The 25,966-nt window shown below is 36.9% G+C and overlaps 1 protein-coding gene across 4 annotated transcripts in view; it reads left to right on the top strand.

Annotated features, from left to right (window-relative positions):
* COL12A1 (collagen type XII alpha 1 chain) overlaps positions 1 to 25,966 on the top strand; it is a 119,325-nt gene that overhangs the window by 86,590 nt on the left and 6,769 nt on the right. For all 4 annotated transcript variants that reach the window (XM_077770263.1, XM_077770280.1, XM_077770286.1 and 1 more), the window contains 16 exons: positions 648 to 771; positions 939 to 1,082; positions 2,813 to 2,977; positions 4,283 to 4,321; positions 4,422 to 4,560; positions 6,650 to 6,792; positions 7,069 to 7,178; positions 10,539 to 10,688; positions 12,521 to 12,598; positions 13,897 to 13,983; positions 15,376 to 15,429; positions 16,462 to 16,557; positions 17,825 to 17,878; positions 18,236 to 18,289; positions 21,900 to 21,953; positions 23,374 to 23,445. In XM_077770263.1, the coding sequence (XP_077626389.1) occupies positions 648 to 771; positions 939 to 1,082; positions 2,813 to 2,977; positions 4,283 to 4,321; positions 4,422 to 4,560; positions 6,650 to 6,792; positions 7,069 to 7,178; positions 10,539 to 10,688; positions 12,521 to 12,598; positions 13,897 to 13,983; positions 15,376 to 15,429; positions 16,462 to 16,557; positions 17,825 to 17,878; positions 18,236 to 18,289; positions 21,900 to 21,953; positions 23,374 to 23,445 (1,563 nt within the window). The remainder of the gene's footprint in view (positions 1 to 647; positions 772 to 938; positions 1,083 to 2,812; positions 2,978 to 4,282; positions 4,322 to 4,421; positions 4,561 to 6,649; positions 6,793 to 7,068; positions 7,179 to 10,538; positions 10,689 to 12,520; positions 12,599 to 13,896; positions 13,984 to 15,375; positions 15,430 to 16,461; positions 16,558 to 17,824; positions 17,879 to 18,235; positions 18,290 to 21,899; positions 21,954 to 23,373; positions 23,446 to 25,966) is intronic.

The following is a 25,966-nucleotide window of genomic DNA, read 5'->3' on the forward strand; positions in this document are numbered from 1 at the left end:
ATTATCAGTCCTTAACACGACTTTGGAAAGTAAGGATAGTTACCTCCATTTTACTGATACGGAAACCAAAGCTCAGAGAAGTGCAGAACTTCCCGTATGTCAAATCCAAGGCAGAGCTGGGATTTGAGCCTATTGAATTCTGACTGTAAAGCCTGTACTCTCTCTAGTAAATCACACTGCTACTAAGTTTGTGGTGAGTGCTGATTATTAGCACACATGCAACATTTTAATATTAACATGAAGAATGGATGCCATTAGTGAGAAGAAGCAGTTGGCTGAGGACCAATTGCTTAGCCAACATTTGAGTTCAAGATGGTGTGTCCTCATTTCTAATCCTGGGACCTCACTCTTCCCTAGCTTTGCCCATCTCTTCCTGTATCCTAGAGCAAGGATGTGAACATCATATGAATATAACATATTTATAATGTTAATATCAATTATTGGCAATTTCATTGAAGATTAGAAATTAGTAAATTTAATGAGACAATAGTAGTCAGTGTTATAGCATTAGCTATAAAGAGTTTATTATTATAAGTTGTCAAATCTAGGATATTTCTTTTCCCCACCCAACAGCAAGAGGAGCCACTGGAAAATTGAAATATAGAAAAAGGTGTCTTAACCTCACCACCAACTGCATTCCTTTTCAGGTCTCATTTGTGCAGTACAGTGATGAAGTCAAGTCTGAGTTCAAGCTGAACACATACAATGACAAGGCCCAAGCCCTTGGGGCCCTCCAGAATATTAGGTACAGAGGAGGAAACACAAGAACAGGTACAGTCAATCAACTGTGAACATAGACCTTTACTCTCCAAAGCATTTGGAGTGGTAGAACGGGGTGTACGACCCCATTCTAATATTCAGATTCTTCTCAGTTGAGTGTGGCATTTGGATAGTTTTCACTGAGGTGACACTAAAATGTTCTATGCCATACTCTATAGGCAAGGCTCTCACGTTTATCAAGGAGAAGGTCTTGACCTGGGAGAGCGGCATGAGAAAGAATGTTCCCAAGGTGCTGGTTGTGGTCACAGACGGTCGGTCACAGGATGAGGTCAAGAAGGCAGCTTTGGTCATCCAGCAGTCAGGTAAGCACAGGCATGAATTTGATGCCTAGTGAGTGCGCTCATTATTTTAACGGTTTTACATGTTTAGGAGTGATTGCACATGATGGAATTGCTGATTTTACTTTATTGTTCCTGTTTTACTCTGGAGTCCATACCCTTGAAATGTTAGTTTATATTTCATTTATGGATGGTTTTGTAAGTGCTCAAAAATGACAGGGTGTATATACATCTTTGTGTAAGACGTGACTCGGGGTATGTAAAAGAGCAAACCTAATTTCCCCATCATGGCTGGAAGGCTATGGAATGCAATAATGGAATGGTCCCGGAGCAGGCTTCCTACCACAGCAGAAGTGAATTTTGATGCCGGTTCCCTGTGCCAGGAGAAACATAGGGAAGCCTTTAGCTTTAGCACATCCTTGCAGATGCAGCAGACCCAATGCAGATTGCTGATAGGAGGAGGAGGAAGACATCTTTGAGGTAGACCTTGACAATCAAGTATCCTGAGAACTCTTGGCAACACCGTCCTTTGGATTCATTATTTAGGATTACTAGAGATGAGATTAGATATCACCAGTACCTGTACTGATGCCCTCCACACCCCCAAATCCCAACTCCCAGGGAGAGTCCAAGTCCAAGGCAGAGAGAATTATATTTTGTGCATGATCTACTGTAATAAATTTACAAAGTACTTTTTATATGGAATTTGTCATCCGCACATACATAATTCTTTGCCTAAAAGCATGAGTCATGATCAGTGCTAAGTCATGCTGTCTTCTTTCAATACAAATTGTTCTTTGTACTGACTTTTTAAAAAAAAAATAAGTTATTGCCTTTATTTTTTTAAGTTTATTTATTTTGAGAGAGAGAGAGAGAGAGAGAGAGAGAATGAGTGGAGGAGGGACAGAGAGAGAGGGAGAGACAGAATCCCAAGCAAGTTCCACACTGTCAGCACAGGGCCTGATGTGGGGCTCAAACCCACAAACTGTGAGATCATGACCTGAGCCTAAATCACGAGTCGAGCATTTAAGTGACTGAGCCACCCAGGCTCCCCAGTTATTGACTTCACATCATGCACTTTGAGCAGATATCTACATATTTTGGGCTTTTGGCTGATTTAAGTTTGGGTTGATGCATACTTGCTCAAGTTACCTTATTTATATCTCACTAGAGAACTAATTTCTTATATAGTCAATTTTTTTTCTACTCTCAAATTAAGCTTTTGGAGTGAAGTCTTTGTTTATTTGTGCTACCTCAATAAGTGAAAGTTTATTCCCACAGGGAATTATAGATTCCATTTTAAGAGTAGCCAGAGTGCTGCCTTTGAGCCTGAAATTGTTGAGAAAATCAGTTTCAAGAACTCAGATTTTAAAATGAGCCCATTCTTGGTTTCTGAGTTAGATAAGCTTATAGTGTTAATGGTGCCTAAGAGAACTGTCGAATGGGTGGGTATATTAGGACTATGGATCTCTGGAAGGAAACGTGCACCACATCAAGTCTTTCTGCTGTTAAGATGTGTGCCTTTTAATTGTTTGGATTTTATTTTAGGAAACCCAATTAATTGAGTTTTCTAAGACAGAAAATAAGAAGACCTGGAAAAAGTTCATATTCATTAAAGAGAGTTTATCAATTAAAAGGACTTGCTGCATATACTGAGAACATACACCGTCATTTCTGAAAAGTTTTATTTTGAACTGCTTAATAAAGGATAGAAATGGGGACGTGTAATTCATTCTATAAACTCTCCTCTACAGGGTTCAGTGTCTTTGTTGTTGGCGTGGCTGACGTTGATTACAATGAGCTTGCCAACATTGCCAGCAAACCGAGCGAACGGCACGTGTTCATTGTGGATGACTTTGAATCTTTTGAGAAGATTGAGGACAACCTCATCACATTTGTCTGTGAGACGGCCACTTCAAGTAAGTCATGGTCCAGATGTATCCACAATTTCACCTATTTTGGAAGAAAACGACTTAGTGGACAGTTGTCTGTCCTGTATAGGATCAGGTCTGTGGGTAAATAGATTCGGGGAAATCACTTGGGAACCTGATGAATCATTGTTCCTATTGAGATCATGCTAAATGTGTGTTTGTCAGAGGTCCGCTTTTAGCCTTGAGGATGTAATATTCCTTGTATGGAAATGAAGTATTTTAACATATCCTTTTCCCACCATCCCAATGCTGTGACGTTTGAGTAAATTAATCTTCAGCTTAGAAATGCATTTATAGAAGAATTTCTGTGAGATGAAGGTTTTCCCTATTAGTAATCAATTGGTATTTGTTCTGTCAACATCTGTGCTTCAAAGGAGCAAGGAAAACACTGACATTTGCTTGTGCACTCCGTAGAAATTCTCTCAGTTCTCGTTTGCTTTTTTTGGGTGTAGATTTTTCTTGTTTTTGCCAAGACTTCAATGAACTTGAAGCTTTGCAAATACAGCGAAGGACCAAAGATCAATTATTTAAGTCAATTTATCCTCTTCCCCATCCATAAGCCCCTATTCTTGGGGTAGTATGGAGACAGTTATGCGGCTAGTATTAGACCCTTGGTCCCTGGGAGGGCTTCTCTTCACAAGTGTTATATCTCTCCTTCTTAAACATTACTAAAACCTTAGAGATCTGCAGTAGTGAACAATAACCGGGGTTTACTCTCCTAACTCATGCCAAAGCTCAGAATGGAATTGCCCAGCGGAGGAGCTTAGTGGGTCTGGAGGTACTGCTGCCTCTCTTGCAGTGCAGGGGGTCCTGAAAGCCACCCTCTGGGATCGCTGGCTCTAGGGTCCCAGGGTGCCGCACACTCGTCACTGCTGTATGATGTCTAGTAGCCGACATGGGGCTCGACATTTGGCAGACGGCTGAATAGGGACAAACTCCTCCTGCCTTTGCCTCAATCTAAAAACCCCTGGGGAGAAGAGTTCTTTATCTATTGAAAAACATCTGAAAATTTCCCCCTTTAATTTTATTTTGCTATTTGTAAAAAGACTGTAAAATTCCCACTTGGACTGCAGGATTTTCAGAAAACATTGATTATATCACTTAGCACTGTAATTTCTCCTACACAAAGGAAGTCTGTATGAAATCACTTATAAAGGGTTAGACTGGTGTTATTTTTTATAAATGAACGAACACTTCCATGATTTGGTATATGTACATAGGTGCTTTGTGTGCGCGTATAATGTTTGTTTATCATGTCGGTGAATCGTACTCAGAAAGCGCTCTATGTTGCAGGTTGTCCTCTCATTTATTTGGACGGCTACACCTCACCCGGTAAGCATTTATACCCTTTGACTAATTTATTTCCAGATTTGAGCAACAGCATAATTAAAATGACCTCATTTCAATATTTTCTTTTCTTTCTGGTGTAAAGGTTTTAAGATGCTCGAAGCATACAACTTGACAGAAAAGAATTTTGCTTCTGTACCAGGAGTCTCTTTGGAGTCGGGGTCTTTCCCCAGCTACTCAGCGTACAAGCTTCAGAAGAATGCCTTTGTGAATCAGCCTACAGTGTAAGTGTGATAATGAGGACGTTCTTTCTCTTATACTGACACTTTTTTTTTTCAGTTCTCAGAATTTTTGCTGACTTCTTAAAATCTAGAAACTTTAGAATTGTCAGAAATCTCCTCATGGATGACTTAGCTTTGTTTCCTTAAATACAGTCGGTTTAAGTGTCTTCCCTATTGGGTCATACAGGAGACTAGGACTCAAGCCTCACTATTCTCAGACCCAAGAATCTCATCCTGGTTTTGTAGCATTATGGAAAATGGATCTTTTAGGATTTAAGACTAGGATTGTAGATGTAAGGCTTCTTCTCAGGGAGGCTGTTTAAACAGGAAGGCAACTAATGATTTTGAACATTTCTCCCTGTGGTGCAGAGGGACTGAATGGAATAAATGCAGAATGAGAGCCGACATTCTTTTTAATGTTTCAGATCTCCAGAAGATGAAATACTGTGGCAGTTTTGCCTGTCCAAGATCAGACAGGCAGCGGTTAGTTTTTATTGGCCAATGCTCTGGCAATCTGTTGGGTAGCTCTAGCTGTTGTTATTTTACTCATGAAAGTTGGCACCTGGGAATCATAACTAAAATATGTATTTTTTTATTCATTAGAATTAAAACACTTTAATGTTGAAAATATGTGTTTGGCAACTTATGGGGAGACAAGAACAAGAAGAAATAAAGTCTTTAGAAACTTAGGACAGGGTCAGAAAATGATGTCTGAGATTTGAAATGCTCTCGGAAAGCTGATGGAAAATTCAGACTGAAACCAATGCTAATTTCTTTCAAGAAAGCACAGATCATATTGTTGTAGTTTGACCGCATTGTAAGTTCCTAACTCTTTTATGGTTAACCATGATGGTTCGCAGTTTTAGGTTTGTCAGTGAATCTTAATACCCAGTGTTTAACTTTCAGTCACCACAAGGTATGATTCCTACATTTAACTTATGACAGCCCATTGTGTTCTCAAGAGTCAGGACTGTGGCTGAAAGAAGGAAGCATAAATGCAACTACATTTTTTTCATAAGCACTCACTAACTGATGGAGAAACATGGACTGGGTGAGAGATGATGTATTAATATGGAGAAGATATTATTTTTAACATGGAATATTATGGAGATAGGAGGCTTTTGCACAGAGGAAAGGCATCATGTCAGCTTGCCGAGAATATACGTTTTAAGAAGCAGGGCAAATGTGTTCCAGAAGTACCAGTGGTTGGTACTAGGATGGGAAACCTTAAGAGACAATCTGTGCCCTCTGTCAATATTTGTGGAGGAACAGCTTCTTTTCTGCCCAAGAGTTGATAATTAAAGCCTTTTAACTACCTTCAGGAAGAAAGTATTATTAAATGGTCTCACACAGAAAACCATCAATCCTGCTTCAAAGATTCCCCCAGAAGAATGACTGACTCAACTCTGGAAGAGCACATGGGACCACATTTTTTGTCTAATAGCCTTAGAGCCAAGAAGCATTTCCTTTAATTGAATCACATCCTTTATCATCACTAAACGTTTACACATGTACATGGCCTTAACATTCATTACTGGTTTTATTTTTGGGAACATGTGAGCTTCTGGAGATTATGTGATATATTTGATTTCAGGGGAGGAATTTGGAAGTGTAAAAACTATCAGAGATAGGGAAGGAGAAATTAAAACATTAAGCCGTATTACTCATGTTCTCATTCCCCTGACATTGGAAATTAAGCATATTTAGTAAGATTCATTTTCTTTAAATTAGATGCATAAATACAATGTCTATCACTCTAAAACCATAATGTAATTTTATAATCATATTTGTGTCTAGAAAAAATTAACAGTAGGATACTAACAGTTATTAATAGTAGGATGAAAGACCATTGGGCAATTTCCTAGACTTTTGTGACCTTAGCAGGTTGTAAATAATCTGCTTACATGATAGATCTTTAGTGGTTTTACTTTTGATGTGTTTCCTAAATTTTTCCTCTTCTAATATGTAGCCAGCTTATTATGACTGGCTTCTAATACTACTGATAATGTCTTTATTGTACAAAGATTTAAAGTATTCTCTATTTGTGGTGAGAAATCCTTATTATTAATTAATCAATTGTTTAATCCAACAGAGATCTACACCCAAATGGACTCCCTTCTTCATACACAATTATATTATTGTTCAGACTTCTCCCAGAAACTCCCAGTGATCCTTTTGCCATTTGGCAAATCACAGATAGAGACTACAAACCACAAGTTGGAGTGATTGCAGATCGTAAGGATTTTTATCTTATTTTAAGGCACATGCATACTACTTTTGATTATGAGTTCTCTTTCTTTTTCTTTAAAAACCTACAGAATATATATAATTACTTGATATATACTTTTATGTTTAAAAATACAACATATCGGTAAATGTTCTAATTTCATTTAATCTCGACTGAAATTATTGCATATTTTAGAAATCTCTCCAACAAGAATTATTTGTTAATATTTTCCACATGAAGTACACCAGGGATGTGATTTAATAACAATCATGTGTTGGTTACAGCTTCTAGCAAGACATTATCGTTCTTTAACAAGGATACAAGAGGTGAGGTGCAAACTATTACATTTGACACAGATGAAGTGAAGACATTATTTTATGGAAGTTTTCACAAGGTAAAAACATAAAATATCTGCTTTTTTATAGAAAAAGAATATGATTTAAAAATTCAAACTAATTAATTATTTATTAAAAAGTCATGTTATATTGGTAGAAACATAGCTATGTCTTCTAAAAACAAGATCTTATTTTAGGGAATTTGATTAATTCAAGAATACTTAAAATTAAACAGTAATTCTACTAATGAGATAATTACTATTAACATGATGATATATTTTCAGTGCTAATATCTTTTCAAACTTTGAGTCATGTCATGTATGTAGTTTTGCATGCCCATTTTTTCTACCTACCATTTTATTGTGAACCTTTATGTCATTTCATTTCAAAAGCTTAATTTTTGTGAATAGTATTTTAATTGATAAAATAATTCTTTTATAGAGCACAGTAAGCTGCTGCTTCTTGTTTATTGAGGAGTTACAAACATGTTAGTCCAAAAGTTATGATTATTCACTAAAATAATTAATATAAATAACTATGAGATTAGCTTTTGCATGAACACATCATGAATTCTCTAAAAAATATTAGAAGTTCTAAGATACATTCTTAGGGGACTGTCTATTCTTGTTGACCTTCATCAAAATTTTTTTGTATGTCAACATTAGAGGATAATACAGACTTTATCAAATTTCTAAAGGACGATTAATTGACAAATAAGTACTACAGTTGGGAGCATTAGAAATAAAAGAGCCATCTAGGTTCGAATGGGCTTTTTACCGGTATTCTTTCATCCTCCTGAGTTAACAGGAGGAATACCACTTGTGCAACAGTATGGCACTCAGAATATTAGTCCTCATGCATAAGAGACAAATATTTTCAGTACAGTCTGATTCTCAAGTAAAAACTGAACTTTCCTGTACTTGAGTAGTTTAGCTAGATTTCTTGCAAATTCTCTTCCTGAGAGTCTTGGTTTCTTTCCAGACTGTTTTTCTTATTGATGAATCACTCTTGCTAAAGATGGCAAGGGACTCCCCTCGTGGAGCTCAAAGTAGCTTCAGTGTGCACATTAGTGAGAAACAAAACAACAATGAAGGAAAAACAAAGATCTCTGAGTATATTGGCATATCTACTTCCATGACGAAGTACAGTAAAATAAGTGCCTCACTGTGAAAGAAAATTCTAGTTTGACAAATATTATTAGCTTCAACCGCTCCTTATCTGATAATAGATGTTGAATTTGGCCAAATTCTTATGAACTTTTTTTGGCTCATTGATACATCTATTAAACTTACATTTGAGTAGTTGCTAAAAAGAACTATTTTATTTTTCCTTCCATACCACTGAAGATATTAGAAATTTATGAACCAACTGATAACCACTTAAAACACTATTATGTTTAAATTTCCAACTCTCACCAAATACTTCATTCTACCTTTTTTTAAAAAATGCAGTATTTTGTGCAGAGACCTATAGTGACAGTTATTAATTACAAATCAAGATAATTTTTTTGAGGCATTTGTGTTCTCAGGTTTTATATAATGCCTCTTTTCTTTTTTCCTCCTGACAAGCTCTCTTGTCTCCTCAAATCTCTACCTTTTTTTCTAATCAGACCTTTCTTTTTTTCAGTTTCTCCTCTAAGTTTTCACTATGCTCTTTTTTCCTCCCCCACTCACCCCATTTCCTCACCCCATTCTTTTAACCTATTCTTATTTATCTCATCAATTCAAGTGCTAAGTTCAGTCACTATTGTATGTTTACATTCTTTACTGATCCAAAGATTCAAATACTTTTCTGTCATTTTCCATCTAATTTGGGAATTGAAGTTCTTCAGTCTTTTGGATGAGAATGAGTGGTACTCTGATAGCAGGAAATTAATGAAAATATCATGTAGGAGGCTCTTGGGAGAGAAGGGGCATAGGCTAAAAGAGCTTAAGTAAGGAATGGCAGACAGCAATTGCTTTTTAAGGATTCTCTCGACACATTTTTGTGTCTCCCTTCCAAGTGAGAAGTTTCTCATAAGGAAAAAACTGGAATAGATGAAAAATAAAGATTTAGGGAATGGTAGGGTTTGGAAAGGGAGATGAGTTGATAAGGGTGTTCCTATTTCTTTCTACTTTTCTATGACCAAAAATGTTTCACAGCTGGGAAATAAGCCCTAAATACTTGGACAGTGTTCTACAGATGAGGAACCCACTCTGAAATGTTATTATGCCTGTGTTTAAAATGTGATGAAAAGTACTGAAAAGATAGTAGCAAAATATGCTTTTCTCATGATATTGACTGGCAATTGGAATAATTTTATAACAAATTAAACGTTTTGACTTTGAAATAATTTTGGGGGGTACTATGATTTTTCAAAATACTTTGTGTATCTTTTCCTTTGAGATTGTTCACACAAGAGCCAAAAAGTAGGTTTTAGTTCTTATTAGATAATAAATACCTTGGGAATGCTTAGATGGTGTTCTTGAATTCAATATTAGATGATTGTTCTGGGGACATTTAAAGTTAATTTTTAGTTAGCTATGTATCACTTTTATATAAAAGCAATCAATATGTATTTCACACTTAGAACTTAATAGATGCGCTAAATTAATGTTTTTGTACTATTCTATGTTGGAAAAATATTCACTGTTTAAAAACATTGCTAGAGACTGTCCTTATGCTTATTGACTCAAAGCATTTAAGGGGATTTCTTTTCCTTTTAATTTGGAGTCAAACTTTTCAAAGTAATCATCAAGTGCCTACATGAGCATTTGTGCTGTGATAAGTGGAAACTATGAGCATGACTATAAACTCAAAGATTGCCTGCAGCCATTCTTTACATTGTTGAAATACAAATGTTTTATTAATTATCTGCACTAATAGATTTAAATTCTGAGTGTCCTCAATATCAGGTAAGAAATAAATCAACATAAGATTCTTTCCTTATAAGGAAATTGAATCTTATAGCTATTGATTTCCAGAACTGAATCTCTGTAGAAGATGGTACTAGTTCTTTTTTACTGAAATTAGGGAATAACAAATTAAAATTTGGATTTAGCAAATCAGTGGAAGACATTTGAGGATCCTTTTTACTGAGTATAATAATACATTAATGCTTTATTAACTTGTATTTGAATAGTTCTTTATAGTTAATGGGATCATCTCATCTACTAATTATCTCTGATCATCTCAAAATGAGTACACAGGGGACAGTGGACAGTTATGCATGTATATGTGGATGAAGTCTCATTTAATTTGATGTTTTTCATAAATGACATTGACATTGCAACCTGGTTCTTAGGATTTTAGTCCAAGACTTGATTTGGGATAAAAATAATATAAAGAACATATTTGTCTACTTGTGATTTGAAATATTCAGAAATCAGCCAAGTTTTGGAGGCTAGAAACTTTATAATGGAAATAAATGATTTTTTTAGGTTCATATTGTAGTGACCTCAAAAAGTGTTAAGATTTACATCGACTGCTATGAAATTATAGAAAAAGACCTCAAGGAAGCTGGAAATATCACAACTGATGGTTATGAAATCCTTGGAAAACTTATTAAAGGAGAGAGGAAATCAGCCACAGTAAGTAACACGTTTTATTTTTCTTGGTACTTTGCGTTAAGATTGAAATAGCATTTTTAAAATAATCAGTGGGTTTTTTTTTTCCTGTGGGTTTTAAATTGTCAAATTTTTTGGTCAGATTGAAACATTGCGAAAGTTACATTGAGAAAATACACTACTGACAGAACATAATAATGTGCTTTACTACTAGAGACAAAATAAGATGTCAAGACCGCAGAGAACATCAATGTAGTCATCTTGAAACAAGATCAAATTGGAGAGTAGAACACAAAGAGTTGCCAGGGTAATCAGTGAAATCTAAAAGAACTCATTATTTGTTCTTCAAAGATACCAGTTGTTAACACAAATTTGTACAATCAAGACATTAGGCATTTGTAGCTTGATGATACAGACACAAACAGTGACTGTCATGGAGCCCATGCTCTCTCAGAGAAGAGTCATCATCTGTCTGTCTCAGAATGAAGATCAGTGTAGGAGACGGCCAACTGACTGCATTACTCACAATTTGCACTGGCTCAAGTTTGAGGCGGGAGCATGTCAACCATATTTATAATGCTGTCTAGTAATAAAATTTTAAATTTAGAGTTTTCACTGTATCAGGCTAATTAAGCTCATATTTAATGTCAATCAATAATAATATTATTCTATAAGCAAGATTAGGGGCACCTGGATGACTCAGTTGGTTAAGCATCCGACTCTTGATTTTGGCTCAGGTCATGATCTCAGGGTCATGGGATCAAGTCCTGAGTCGGGCTCCATGCTGAGCGTGGAGCCTGCATAATATTCTCTCTCGCTCTCTCTGTCCATTTCCCCTCTAAAAAAAATAAAATCAAGGTTAACATCTTTGGCTTATTTTTTTAAAAATCTCATTTATTTAATTTAGCTTTATTCCACAGACAGGATTTTGTTCTCCTAGATTCACAAGTGAAATTTTTATTCTGCAGTAAAGAAACCATTAGTGCAAACTTAAAATAATGTGATTAACATCCGGACTTTTAATTTAATTAAAATTAAAAATTTTTTAGGATTAATAGAATACTTAATATGCTTAATCTTTAAATCAATAATGATAGTAGTGATGATTACTAAGATTTATCAAGCACTTAGCATGTACCTATTTATTTTTTTAATTGAGATATAGGTGGCACATAATGTTATATTACTTCCAAGTGTGCAACAGTGATTCAACAAGTTTATACATAGACTTTTTATTGAATATTGGATTGTTTCTTTAAGTAGAACAATTATAACAAGTTTATAAAAGGGTGGCTATATCTAAGCAGACTTTTCCTTTTTATGAAAAGAATTTTACTTTTTAAATATGGAAAGATAGAAAGTATATACTATATTGAAATAGTTAAGCTGAATCATCAAAGTTATTAATCAGTCCCAGGAAGAATTTATGAAAAGAAAACATCAATTTTAGAATAAATGAGGAATGTTATTTTTAATGTTATTTCTCTATGAAGGTGGACTTTTAAAAGTTGATTTACATGTATGTAGTCTTCCAATTCTTAATTAAGTATGCTCTTAATTCTTAGAGAAATTAATGTTCTCTTAAAAACAAAACAAAACTCAATCAAGCATTTTATTTTAGCTGAGGAAGTGAATCAGATGTGGGAATTTCACATATATATTTTGTTTTAACATCTCCTTCTCTTAGGCATAGGTTTTTATGTTCTTCCTGTATGAAGTAAGGATCACATTGCCCTCAAGGGTTTGAACTCTTGAGAGAGTCTTTGTGAGAAACTGGCAAAGGTTAAAATGTGGAAATGTTAGTATGAAATGGTTTTCATGCATCTTTAGCGGATGTTGCTGTTGGTTGTTTGCAGTTCCAGATTCAGAATTTTGATATTGTATGCAGTCCGGTGTGGACCAGTAGAGACAGATGCTGTGATATTCCCTCTAGGGTAAGTAAGATGGAATGGAATCATTGTCGTGGTCTTAATAGTCCTCCTGGAATAAGGGATGTGGATGCAGATGGTCTGGGAGAGGAAGTAGCACTCAGCACCTGAATCTCCAGGACGGGGCCCAGGGACACGCACGATGTGCACGCTTATCAGCTACCACAGCTCAGGCCAATGACCCCCTCCTTTAAAAGTCAGGAATACACAAGACCACATCTGGAAATTCCTTCTAACAGCCAGGGTGGTTACGTGAAGCTGGAGAAGATATATCAGGGCGTTTGATATATCTGCTTATTACAAAGTCCTCCTATTGCTTGTAAAATATTAGCATTTTACAGAATAAAAAACATCACCTCTGTGGATATCTAAGACGTATGGTAGACTTAACCATATTACTTTATGAGATGATGGTTTTATTTCATTGTAGCTACAAAGTTGAATGTAATGATGGAGCGGACACTTTTGGCAAGCAATGAGCTACATACATCCACAGGATCAATGTGTAGTACTTCTTCAACAAATACTTATTGAACACCTATTCTATGTGCTTGGATTACAGCAATGAAAAGTGAATACTCTAGTGGAAGGGAAGGAGAGGGAAAGAATTAACAAGTAGATATATGCTACATTACAGAGTAGAAAGTCTTATGACGAAAAACAAATCAGGGTGAAGGGATAGAGAGCCAGGTGAGCACCATTGGTCTCTCAGTGATAAGGTGAGGTTTAAGCAGAGACCTGGTGAAGTCAGGGAGTGGACAATATGGATGATGGAGAAACACCATTCCAGTCAGAGGAGACTGTCCATGCATAGGTCCTAAGACCACAGAGTGCCCTAAATATCTGAGAAATATTAAGTAGGTCAGTGTGGCTGAAGTAAAGTGAATGGGCAGGGCAGTTGCAGGCAATGAGATGGGCAAGGTGGTCCTGGTTTGCAGAATGTGTAAGGCCTTGTAGGCCGTGGAAAGGATTTTAGATTTTACTCTGAATGAAATGGGCATTGATACCTGAGATACTCAGCATTTCTCTGATACTGGATTAGAGAAAAGAGAGAAAACCGTATTGAATTACCAGTGGTGGTTTTGTAAACATTTCTTCGTTATATAAGGTTTCCTAAAATAAAACATACAGACATAAAAAGGATCAAAGCAAGATTCAACATAAGACTATTTGCAATGATAAATACAAATTATTTCTTCCAGTTGAGAAACAGGTTTCCTTGTGTATAAAGGACAAATGGGGGTGGAGGATTGGAAGTCATTTTAGTCTCAATTCCTAGGTAAATATTCTTTTCAAAATTTCAGAGAGATGAAGCAAAATGCCCTGCTCTTCCAAATGCTTGCACGTGTACACAGGACAGCGTTGGACCTCCCGGTCCACCAGGCCCTGCGGTAAGGAGCCCACAATAGTCCTTCTAGTCTTCCCTCTTCAATCTTTGGAGCGATCATCTTTTTGCCCGTACGTAGTGCATAAAATGCTTCCAGCCATCTGCTTTTCTGGGACAGAGCAAGTTAAATTGCAGGCCATTTTTTTGTGGTATGTTTTGAGATCCAGAATGGAATAGATCAAGAAGAAAATTTGAACACATTTGGACACATTTCTTCAGTCACGCAGGAATGAATGATATCGGCTAGTATTTGACAGCTATTTCCTTAGAGATGTGAATCTTGGTTTCCATCTGTAATCCCATGATTTTGAAAATTTCTTAACATCTCCCGAAAGCTTCTTCGATGTATGCTATGAAGCTACGGATGAGAGGCTGATCCAAGAACAACTTGTTTAGAACCTAGGATATGTGTGCCTTATGTAGCAGATACATGATGAGAATAACATACAAGTAGGGAAATTGACATATGTGATGATACTATAAGCTCTGGGTGAAAGTATTGGAATAACTTGAGTAGGAAGTCTGTGACAAGTTCTATTAATGGGGGAGGGGCACAAAAGATTACAGTGATAGATTTCACTAATCAATGTGGAACCCCTTGATTCAGGTAATCCAGCATCTGACCTGGGCTGGTTTTGTGGGATGAAAGTTACACCTCTAAGCCTTTTTTAAGAAAATGATTAATTAATGTAGGAATATTTCAGAGATTCTCAGAACACCAAATTTTATTGTACTTAGGTCACAGCAAATAATATAAATTGATTTTAGGTTAATTACAAACCAGCTCCTCTCATATAGGATAAATGTCACTGGAATTACTATCATTTATTTATTTTTTATTAACAGTGACTTATCTGATTTATATTTGTAATAATAAAATTATATCCTGGATGTAACTTAGATGTTTTTGAGAAGTAAGGATTTTTTTTGTAAGATAACATTATTGGATGTCATTATCATATTTATTCCTCTATGTTCAGTGAACCCTGATTTCCAGTTACTAAACTACATATTCTGAGATTCTGAAAGATTCAAGATACTCCTCTTTTTGCATATTATTTTCACTGAAGAATGCACCATATAATTCCAAACAAGTTTCTCCTTGCTGTATTTAAGTAATGCTTGGTTTTTCCAGGAAACTTGAAATACATTTCACAATTTGCTAATGATTAAGAAAAGTTCAGAATGTGGAAGTGAGGCACTTAAAATGTACAAAGTTATGAAATTCTCTTTCCCCACATATTTGTGTGATATGTAAAATTCACTTCAATATATTGTCAGTAACTATAGAAGTATCGATTGCCTGGAGAACACTCCTTGATTTGATTTCTGTATGTCACCTTCTCCCTACTTTCCTCGTTTTCACCTTAAAATGTGTTCTTACTATGTATTTTAGGGAGGACCTGGTGCTAAAGGCCCCAGAGGTGAAAGAGGTATCAGTGGGGCAGTTGTAAGTATATTTTATGATGCCTTTAAGTTTTCATGTTGAAATATGATTGTTCAAATTTCCACTAAGGGGATGTGTGACCTAGAGCTTGTTAGTTCAAGTTTAATTACCTCTGTCTTGTCTTTGGATGTCAAGATCATGGATTAGACTAGCCAGGGAAAGAAATGTCTGAGGCATCTTACTGCTGTAGGAATTACATATAGGAAATCAGAAGAACTTCAGGGTTCTGCTACAACATGGAGAAATAGAGCAGGTAATCCAGTCATCAGGAGATCCAGGGTCCCACTGGAAAGCCGGGGAGGGCTGGGAGCAGTTCTGCTGCTCTTTTTTTTCACCCGTCTCAGAGAGGGAGCTGAGGGTATGTGTTCAGTGGGGGTCACTGGCCCCTTTCTACCAGGTCCATACTTGTCTTCCATAAAATAACTCAAGCTTAAAAGTGCAATATATTATGAAGATGATGTATACTTTTAGTCATGATATTACTAATGAGAAGCTAACCCAGTTAGAAAAGGGTGAGGCTGGGATGCTAACCCAGGTCTCTGACTCCAAGTGTGGACCTTTTCTACCTGGGCATGTTGCAAAGAAGCTCCAGCATAGAACATCTTCTTAGTGGATATCTATTCTTTCCTTGCTTGATTTATATACACATTAGCTCCAGAAATAAGGCCAAGTCTAAGAGAAAGCAAGACTAGCCTAAAGTCACCAAATCCACTGAAATTCACGGTTTGATCTCATATGAATTCTTGAATATATCATATCCAGTGTGTTTTACCTCTTTTACAAACCTGCTTCTAATGGGACTTTGGGAAATGTAAGTGCTCTTATGAATTTATTGCACTTTTCAATTGTTCTTTAATGAATAATACAGGGAAGAAAGGAGTGGCATTAATAAATGCTTTTATAGCTACATAGATTTCTAAAATGTTTGCAAACATAGGATTCATGTCTTAAGACTTGCCGACAGGCCTCTGATTGGATGCTAACACTAGAAGGTCATTACGTGACTTTGTGGTTGTTTCCTCTTGTACGCTTTAGGGGCCCCCTGGCCCTCGTGGAGATACAGGACCTCCTGGTCCCCAGGGACCTCCAGGCCCCCAGGGACCCAACGGACTCTCCATTCCCGGAGAACAAGTAAGCACAAAGGCTCTCTGGATTTCAGTGAGGCTGGTGGATTAACATTAAGTTTAACTGGAATATTTTTTACTGTATTTTGCCAAACTCAAATGTTTCCTAAGAACTCAACAAGGTTAGTCATTGAGATAACTTGCTATGATTATGATTTCAGATATGTAAATAGTGTATATAATAATAATAGTGTATGTAATAATATGTAAATAGTGTATGTAATAATAATAGTGTATGTAATAATATAATAATGTGTAGATAAAATTATTGCTACTAATTTGACCTTTAAAAATGAATAGGTAATACATATATACTTCAACGTCCTGAAGGCTTTGAAATTACTTTCAGTGTGTGGCAACACTTTGCTAATATTTATGACCTCAAAGCAAGCTTGCATTGTTTATCTAGGTCGCTACTTCTTTAAAAAACATTTTAATAAAATGTTTACCTTTTGTTCCAAATGCTCATCTGAAGTTATAAATGGTGTTTTACTTTTTAGGATTGATATTTTATTTAATATGAATATTAATATTCTAATATTTTTCTATACTCTAAAATAAACAAAAAATACAGTATATGAATAAGAATATGATAACTGCATAGTTTTAAATTTAAGTTTAAACTCCCTTTTAAGATGCCTTAATATAGGACAGATAAATTTTCCTGGCACCTAGAGGAAACATAATTGATACCAGATAGAGCTAGAAATGAGACAGGTGGAAAGATAGGGCTTTCTCACTCAATAGGGTCACCTAAACCTACTTTTAGCTTCTTATGTCCAAAAGGAACTTTTGGGGCTTTTACCTTTCTTACTACTATTATTAAACTAAATTTACCAGTTTTAATTAATTCTACTTTGCCTTTGTGACAAGTGTTTTCTAGCATGTAGTTATAAAGACCAAAATTATAACACTGGTTTGAATATCTATGAAAAGTAGCAACTAATTAAATATATTAAATAAAAAATGGCTTTTCTCCCTTCAAATTTTCTTCCTATGAAAATCCCTTATGTTAAACTATGTTATTTTAAAGTAGGTATATTGTCCCATAATTATATGAAATCATCCTTGAATATTATAAATGGAAATCAGAACACAGCATTTATAGCTTAAAAAGTGAGCATCAATCCAAAAAATGTTTTATTCATCTACCTTCCAAAATGTGTTTACATTGGATTTATGAAGTGACGGAGATTTCAGAGGTGACTCATGTCTCTCCTTTTCACTTCATCTCTGTAAGATGCCTGAGGACTCTTTTCCCCTTGCTGCTCTAGGGTCGCCAAGGGATGAAAGGTGATGCTGGAGAGCCAGGACTTCCCGGCCGGACAGTGAGTTGTTCTTGAAGCTACCTCTTTTTCCCCTTGTCAGGCGCTATTTCAAAGTTGCCCTTATAGTGCCTCAAAAGGTAAACCCAGAGGAAGCAGCAAAGCAGAAGCCAGGCTATGTGCTTCTCATTATTTCCATTTCATACCCTAGTCTTTGTCATCAAGTTTGTGCCGTTCAATTCAGGTGAGGGCTTACTGACAATCATCTATTATATGGCTGGCACTGTGCTTGTTTCTGGTTGTCTGTTTCTTTTCAGAGCCTCTTGAATTTTTTTCCCAGCATTTTGAAGAATAAAAAGTATGTTTTCCCATGTAGGAAGTTTATTACAGCATTTCACTTGTTTGTTTCCTTTTGTATAGGGAACCCCAGGGTTACCTGGCCCACCGGGACCAATGGGACCTCCAGGAGATAGAGTAAGTTTGCTCAGGCAGGCTGTGATGATGTTGGAAATGATACCACATTGTTGCCTATTAGTGAAGAATTATTTTACAATAAAAGACAATAGTGAGATTGCACAGGTGACAAGTCAGTCTATTCAATTAGAAAGCAAAACCAAAAACACTGCAATCAAGAAATGATGATGGACTGACTCACTTGGTGCTGTTATTACAAAAGCCTCGTTGGCCCCATCATGGCTACCCAGTGTGAGCTTTGTGCAGACATGGTGGGTTGCCAGGGATGTCCATCAACAGGCTCTTCCTGAACTGGTGGACAGGTAGCCATTGACACCATCACTGCTTCTCTGAAAAATGAGGCAGTAGGAAGATTCTATGCTTTTTTGCTTTTTCACTTTCAAACTCTAATCTGTGACTCCAGCTTTGTGGTGAGGCCCCCAAGATCTCCCAGCTTGAGAGTGAGGAAGCTTCTCAGGAAATCATTCCCCTCTTCCTGCTTAGCCTTGTCCACCTACCTACTACCTAATTCCCTACCACTGATGCTGAAAACAGAGTGCACAGCTAATAAAACATAAACAACTTTGGAAAGTTAGATAGACTTTGATATAGGCATCTGGGCTGGAAAGGAAGGAAGGAAGGAAGGAAAAGAAAGAAAGAGAAAAAGAAAGAGAGAGAGAAAGAAATAGAAGAAAAGAGAAAAACAAACTTGAATTCTGTGGTGGAAGAAAAGAAGCCTCAGAAAAGGAAGCTGAAGGACCACAGTGAGAAAGGAAGACTTGTTACCAAGATGGAGTTGGTAGGAATTGGATACGTCTTCAGCATAGATGATTTTCAAAATGAGGCACAGCTTTGGGGACCATTAGAGAAAAATAAAAGCACCGCACGAATAGGTATCTAATACATGTGCACCTATGAAAACAACCATAGATCTTCTCATCCAACCTTACCTAGAGGGAAGCAGCTTTGAANGAAAAAGAAAGAGAGAGAGAAAGAAATAGAAAAAAAGAGAAAAAACAAACAAACTTGAATTCTGTGGTGGAAGAAAAGAAACCTCAGAAAAGGAAGCTGAAGGACCACAGTGAGAAAGGAAGACTTGTTACCAAGATGGAGTTGGTAGGAATTGGATACGTCTTCAGCATAGATGATTTTCAAAATGAGGCACAGCTTTGGGGACCATTAGAGAAAAATAAAAGCACCGCACGAATAGGTATCTAATACATGTGCACCTATGAAAACAACCATAGATCTTCTCATCCAACCTTACCTAGAGGGAAGCAGCTTTGAAAGTCATTACAGCTTTGAAAATGGAGAAAAAAAAATAAAATTGTAGCACAAAGTCACACAGATGGCTCACTTAGACCCCCTGAAGACATCAGGATAAAATCTTCTTCACCCCAACTTAGATATATGTCTGTTCTCAAAGAAAATGGTTGATCAGACCTGTGTTCATGGATGGACACATTATATATTTATATAATGTTCAGCCTTAAGAAAGAAGGAAATCCTGTCATTTGCAAAAACATGGATGAAACTTGAACCTGGGGGACATTATGGTAAGTGAAATAAGTCAAGCACAGAAAGGTAAATACTGCACGATCTCACTTATGTTTGGGACCTAAAAAAAAGTTGAACTCCTAGAGGCAACTAGTGGAATGGTGGTTGCCAAGGACAGGAGGCTAGGGGGATATGGAGAGATGTTGGTAAATGGCTACAAAGTTGCAGTTATTCAGGATGAATGAGCTTCAGAGATCTAATGTATAGCATGGTGACTACAACTAATAATACTATATAGTGTATCTGAAATTTGCAAGTAAAATAGATCTTTATTTTTTTTTAAATATTTTTACTTATTTCTAGGAGAGAGAGAGAGAGAGACAGCGTGAGCAGGGGAGGGTCAGAGAGAGAGAGGGAAACACAGACTCTGAAATAGGCCCCAGGCTCTGAGCCGGCAGTCAGCACAGAGCCCGATGCGGGGCTCGAACCCACGAACCGCGAGATCATGACCTAAGCGAAAGTCGGACGCTCAACCGACTTAGCCACCCAGGCGCCCCTAAAATAGATCTTTAAATGTTCTCACTGCACTCAAAAAATGAGAACTATGCGAGGTGACGTATATGTCAGTTATCTTGGTTGCGGTAATCATTTCACCACGTATATGCATCTCAAAACATGTTGTGCATCGTAAATATATACAAATTTTATTTGTCAGTTATACTTCAGTAAAACTGGGGGTGAAAAAAGAAAATGTTTGATCAGGAAGTTCTTCAGCTGACTGAAGGAGAATTATTCAGAAATATAATACTCACCTAAACAAATAAACAAAAGAGGGTCTTAGATAGACGAGGGAGACATTTAGATGGAAGACATGCAATTCAAACTGTCCAGGCAATACCACCAGAGCATTTTTGTTTCTTAAGTGGCTCTCAGAAGCAATGTTGATGTTACATCAGATGAACTTGGAGTCTGTTTTCTGTTAAGCAGGCCTGGATATCCCAGAAAACATTCTGAAATCTTTATCTGTATAAGTTTCTGGAAGAAAATATTTGGGGGGTAGTCATGGTGGAATATTTCTAATACAGTTTTAAGGAAATAATTTAAACTTCCTCTGTTATAAAACCAATGGAAGCATGGGTACTTAAGGCAGGCAGTTGTCCAAATGCTCTTGATTTTTGCTAGAATCCAAGAATATGGATGAAATTATCACTCTTACTCCCTGCAGAAAATGAGACAAAAATCTCCTTTGACAGAGAAATGCAAGAGCTATAAAAAAAAAAACCTGACTTAGAAATCCTCTGCTGAATTTTGGAGATCTCTCTGTTGGGATGAATGCTAACAGGGTAGCAGAGTGACTCATGCTAGGCAAAGGTCATTTGGCACTGCACGGAGGCAGGTCGTGAGAGCCAACGAGCAAGCCTGTGCAGTGATGCACCATGCTCCTGGGGCACATCTCTCTTCCCAGTCAACCTGACGCTTATGCGGATCTGGTCTTTCATGCGAGATGAAGAGCAACAAACCACTAAAAAATTAGCTGAGGATTGAGGATTTCCTTTCTTTCAAGTGGAAGGCAGTCAAGACAACTTCAGTCTTTTCTGGGGTGGAGGAGAGAAGTTCACCCTCAGTGGGGACGTTGGTAGCCCTGCCCTGGCTGGCTGGCCATCCCTTAGGAAACGCGGGTGTTTTGAATCAGGTGGTTGGACTCTTCTTCATTTTTTATGTTGCTGTTCTCAGCAACATTTCTTTTCATCCCACTTTGATACTTTCTGGGCCAGTTTGTGGACATTGACCCTTCAGTAGAGAGGTTAGTCTTCCTTTAGGCTTCCTTACAGTCTCACAAAAGCAAAAGCTAGCATCTTCACAAAAGGAGTCTCCTTCTTTGGAGAAGGCTAGTTTGACTCTTAAAATGATTTTATTTATAACTATAGAAAGGAATAAGTATGGGAATCAATTATTCAGCTAAGGCATAACTTAAACTGGGAAGCATTTTAAGGGTATATTTGTCTTTGTATTGAAGGATTACATGCAGTTGGGTTAAATACTTCACCCTTCACTCTTATCAATCTCTTTAGCATCTTTTCTTTTCACTTGGTTATTATTTCACTAATCATCATTAATTTTATGTTTACAATAGGGCTTTACTGGAAAAGACGGCACAATGGGACCCAGGGGCCCCCCTGGGCCACCGGTAAGAACTGAATGTTGTCTCCCCACTGCAAAATCCCTACTCCCATTTGCTAGGGAAAAGCTCAGTAACCTGGCCTTTGAGGCACATTCTGTCTGTACTGTGGGGTACACTGTCAAGGGAGCTGTTTGTTTTATTTTCCTAAATCAAAATGGGCTACAGAAAACAGACGTATAAAAATACAAAGTCTGTTTAATCAAGTCACATTTGAGAAATAGAAAAATACCCTTAAGTAACTTGGCTGCTAGTTGGCTAGTGCCTCATTTCCTTCTGGCCCCACATTGGGTGGTGGGGTTTTAAGACTTTACAGATTACTTTCTGTTCTAAAATTTTAAGACTCTGGGTCTATGCCATTTCAATTTTAAGGGCATTTATTACTGAACACTATCAGTCATTCTGAGGAAGTAAGTTTTACCCTAGTAGGTCTTGTAATTAAGATCTTTGGGGAAAACACCAAAGCCAATGATTTTGAGAGTGGTATCTACATATGTGCATCCAGGTGAGATCATAGTTAACTTGTCTGAAGTGATGGATGCTCTTCATGTCTTATGACAAGATATGAAGACATGAAGGCATATGTTAAAAAGTGTTAATTATTTATGTTTAATGAACAATCAACATTATATATGTTCTCAGGTAAAGGAGTTTAAATATATAGTAATCTTGCGTTTTAAATATTTACTACAGAGCTTAATATTTACATAGTTGATGAAGTAAATGATTAATTGTTTACAACACTTGATGATTCCATTTTAAGGAAATTTTAGGCTTTACATAAAGCATTGGTCACTAGATATTACTAAAATATGGCTACTAAAATATGGCTAAGATTTTTGAAGCTGTGTTACAAGCAACAGGGAGAACTTCTTATGGTTTGGAGGGGTGTAGGGTGCTGACATGAAAGAAGAAAGCAGAAGTTTAGAGAAGATACCAAAGAAATAGTGAATTTCTAGGCTGAGAGCAAGACTCCCAGCAACAAGGGAGGATTCTGCCACGGTGGTACCTGACTTAGCACAGAACCAGCTACTTTCTTAATTTCTTCCCCAACCAAAGTTTTCACTCCTGTCTTTTTATGGGTTTTCTGGTTTTGTAATACAAATGAACCAAAAAACAGGGATTGCTTTCTGCAAATTCACTTTGTAACCAATTTGCTAGAGTCACAGTCTGTGAATTGTGAAACTGATTATATGCATAAAAATATTTTTCAAATGGTCTTAATATATATTTTAGAACTGTACACTCCATAAAGATTGAGAATTTTCAAGATTTTTTTCTTTCATGCTATCTTAAAACTTGGTTTTACTCTTCCCTATTGTATGTTGTTTCTGTTAAAGACTTTTAAAGTTGGCCGTATTTGTTAGTTTACTTTAAATGGGCTTTTTCTTTCATCACATCATTCCCTTCCTCGGCCTGTGTGTTGCAGGGAAGCCCAGGCTCTCCGGGAGTCACAGGACCGAGTGGGAAACCAGGAAAGCCTGGAGACCATGGCAGACCAGTAAGTGGACAGATTGCATGTCTAGAGTCATTTCACTGCAGCCATAAATAATGAGGATGTTGCCAAGGCTTTGGCGTATTTATGTTATCTCTGCTGTAATGTGTTTGAAGCATTTGTTGAAACTATGCAAAACCCATGGATTTAACTTGGTACTGGTTCTAAAGTTTTCTCCCTGAGTTATAATATTCTGGGATGAAAATTGTGGTCATAGGGTTTCTTTAAAAGGAGAATGGGATTTTGAGCCAAGACACATATTTCTGCACTGTATAAACACTCAAAGCTGGGTCAGCAGAATGATTCTTTTATTTTGGAGTGGTATGCTGCTTAAGATAGAAAAATACACGATGGTGCGTGGCGCCTCCATTTGTAGTTTACAGATGTTAACCCTTCATGAGTGTCAGCCAGCCGTGCATTTACTCATTTCTCTTTCATTGAGGATGCTAGAAGAGTAGTCCTAAGATTAAAAGGGTTTCTTAGATCCACTATTTTACTTTTTTAGACTGCCCTGCTCCAATTCACATACAGGTTTAACTTCCTTTTGGTCAGATGGCCTGGTTAAAATAACAGTTAAGATGGCATGATGCGTATCTGGCATTTCCAAGTTGGTACCTTCAAAACTGAATTTGAAGTTCCTAAAATTACCAATCCAGAAATACCTGTAATGACTGTTGAGCATTATATTCTTCTTTACAACCTTTTTCTCATTTGTATGTATGAAGTGTGCATTTATTTTCAGCAGCTTATTTGTCTGAATCGAATTCTAAAACCTTTAAATTAATCTCCATGATAATTAAATCCAGCTGTTAACAATGACACTAATCTATCAAGGTTGTTCTCTGGACAGAACTCTTTTTTTTTAACTATTGTCCAAGTAATATAAACCAAGTTTAAAAACTATTTGATGTCAAAGAAACTTAGGGTAGAATCTTTCTGTGACATGGCCTGCCTTCTATGTTTACATAAAATTAAGCAAGCAGCATAAAGATGAAAGGAGTCTTATATACTTTACACTCCTTGTGCACCCTAGCACATGAATTTATTACTCTCTTTTCCTCAATGAATCACAGCATAAACTTCACAAGAGCAGCTAAAAGCACATGGAACTTTCCTACCCATTCACAATTCTATTTCATTTGAGTATGACTGAAATGGAGCCTTACATAAGTATATACCGGATGTAATTGATGGCTGGAGTAGAAACCTAAAAGAAACTTCTGCTTCCTTTACTTGAAATGTGATCTCTAGATACTGGCAATAAAGATGAATTCTACAAATCATATATACTAGAACCATTTCAGAGTGGCAGTAAGTTAAAAAAAAATAACACCACGCCAGGAAAAATCTCAAAGTAACAGTAAATGTAAGAAGGAAAAAAGAAAAAGAAGTTCCTTGCAATTTACAGAAGGCTCCAAACTAAGTAGTAATGGCATTTCCATAAGAGTCAAGTATTTTTTGAGAACCAAACTCCCATTTCTTATTATAATTTGGTAACATTTATTTGGACCTTCCTTTTCCCTTTAGACCTTCTCTACCTTCTTTTTTCCCCTTTATTTTCCTCATCCTTCTAAGGTAGAAAATTGCTCCTCCTTTTTCTTCTCTTTTCTAACTTATCTTTAATTTCTAAAACTAAAACTAGCAGATGGGTGTATAAAGTTCTTAGCAGGGAGCTTGGCTCAGTCACTGTTCGCTTATATCATTAGCTATTGTAAGCAGTTGGTATCTTCTTGCTAAGTTGTAGCACATGATATTGTATGGTGGATGTTTCAGGAACCTTCCTTGTGGAATATTTTTGATCACTGACTCCAAACCTGTTTGACTAAATGTGCTAGTGCATGTTTCTGTGTTCTGGGATCTGTCGATACAGCAGCAAACAAGACAAAGCCCTGGCCCCACGGAGATTCTAGGGGGGTTACAGGCCAAAAACTTGTATATAAACGATGTAAATTCTGGTAGTGTTGAGTGATGTGAAAAAAAAGAAGCACAGTGAGGGGCCAAGGGAGTAATTGTGGTAGGGAGAAGGTGGCTATTTTATATATAGTTGTCAGGGAGCCTGTCTGAGAAGGTGACACTGGAGTGGAGGCAGGGAGAGCTGTCTGAAGATCTGTGGGAAGAAGATCCAGGTATGAACAAAAGCCTCAAGTGAAGAATGAGTGAAGGACGAGTCTGGCATGTGAAAGGAACCATGGAGGGGCCTGTGTACCCAAACTGAAGGGAGTTGAAGGGGAGAAGAGTAGCAGGCAAGACCAGAGAGCTGGGAGAGGTGATTGTGTGGACCATCTAGCCCATAACATGGAATTCTTATTTCATGCTAAGTGTGATGGGACGCCCTGAGAGCCAAAAGAGCGACCTAATCTTTTCTTCCTTTTAAAGATATCACTCTGGCTTCTGTGGGGAATACAGACTCTAGAGGGGAAGAATGGGAAAACAGGAAGAGCAGTGAGGAAGATATTGGAGTTTGTCAGGCAAAATTCTTAAGAGACTGTCAGAAATGGTTTGGTTTGGTACATTACCTGAGCACTGA

The sequence above is a fragment of the Crocuta crocuta genome, unplaced genomic scaffold (genome assembly GCF_008692635.1).
Source record: "Crocuta crocuta isolate KB4526 unplaced genomic scaffold, BGI_CrCroc_1.0 scaffold270, whole genome shotgun sequence".
In the NCBI taxonomy this organism is placed as follows: Eukaryota; Metazoa; Chordata; class Mammalia; order Carnivora; family Hyaenidae; genus Crocuta; species Crocuta crocuta.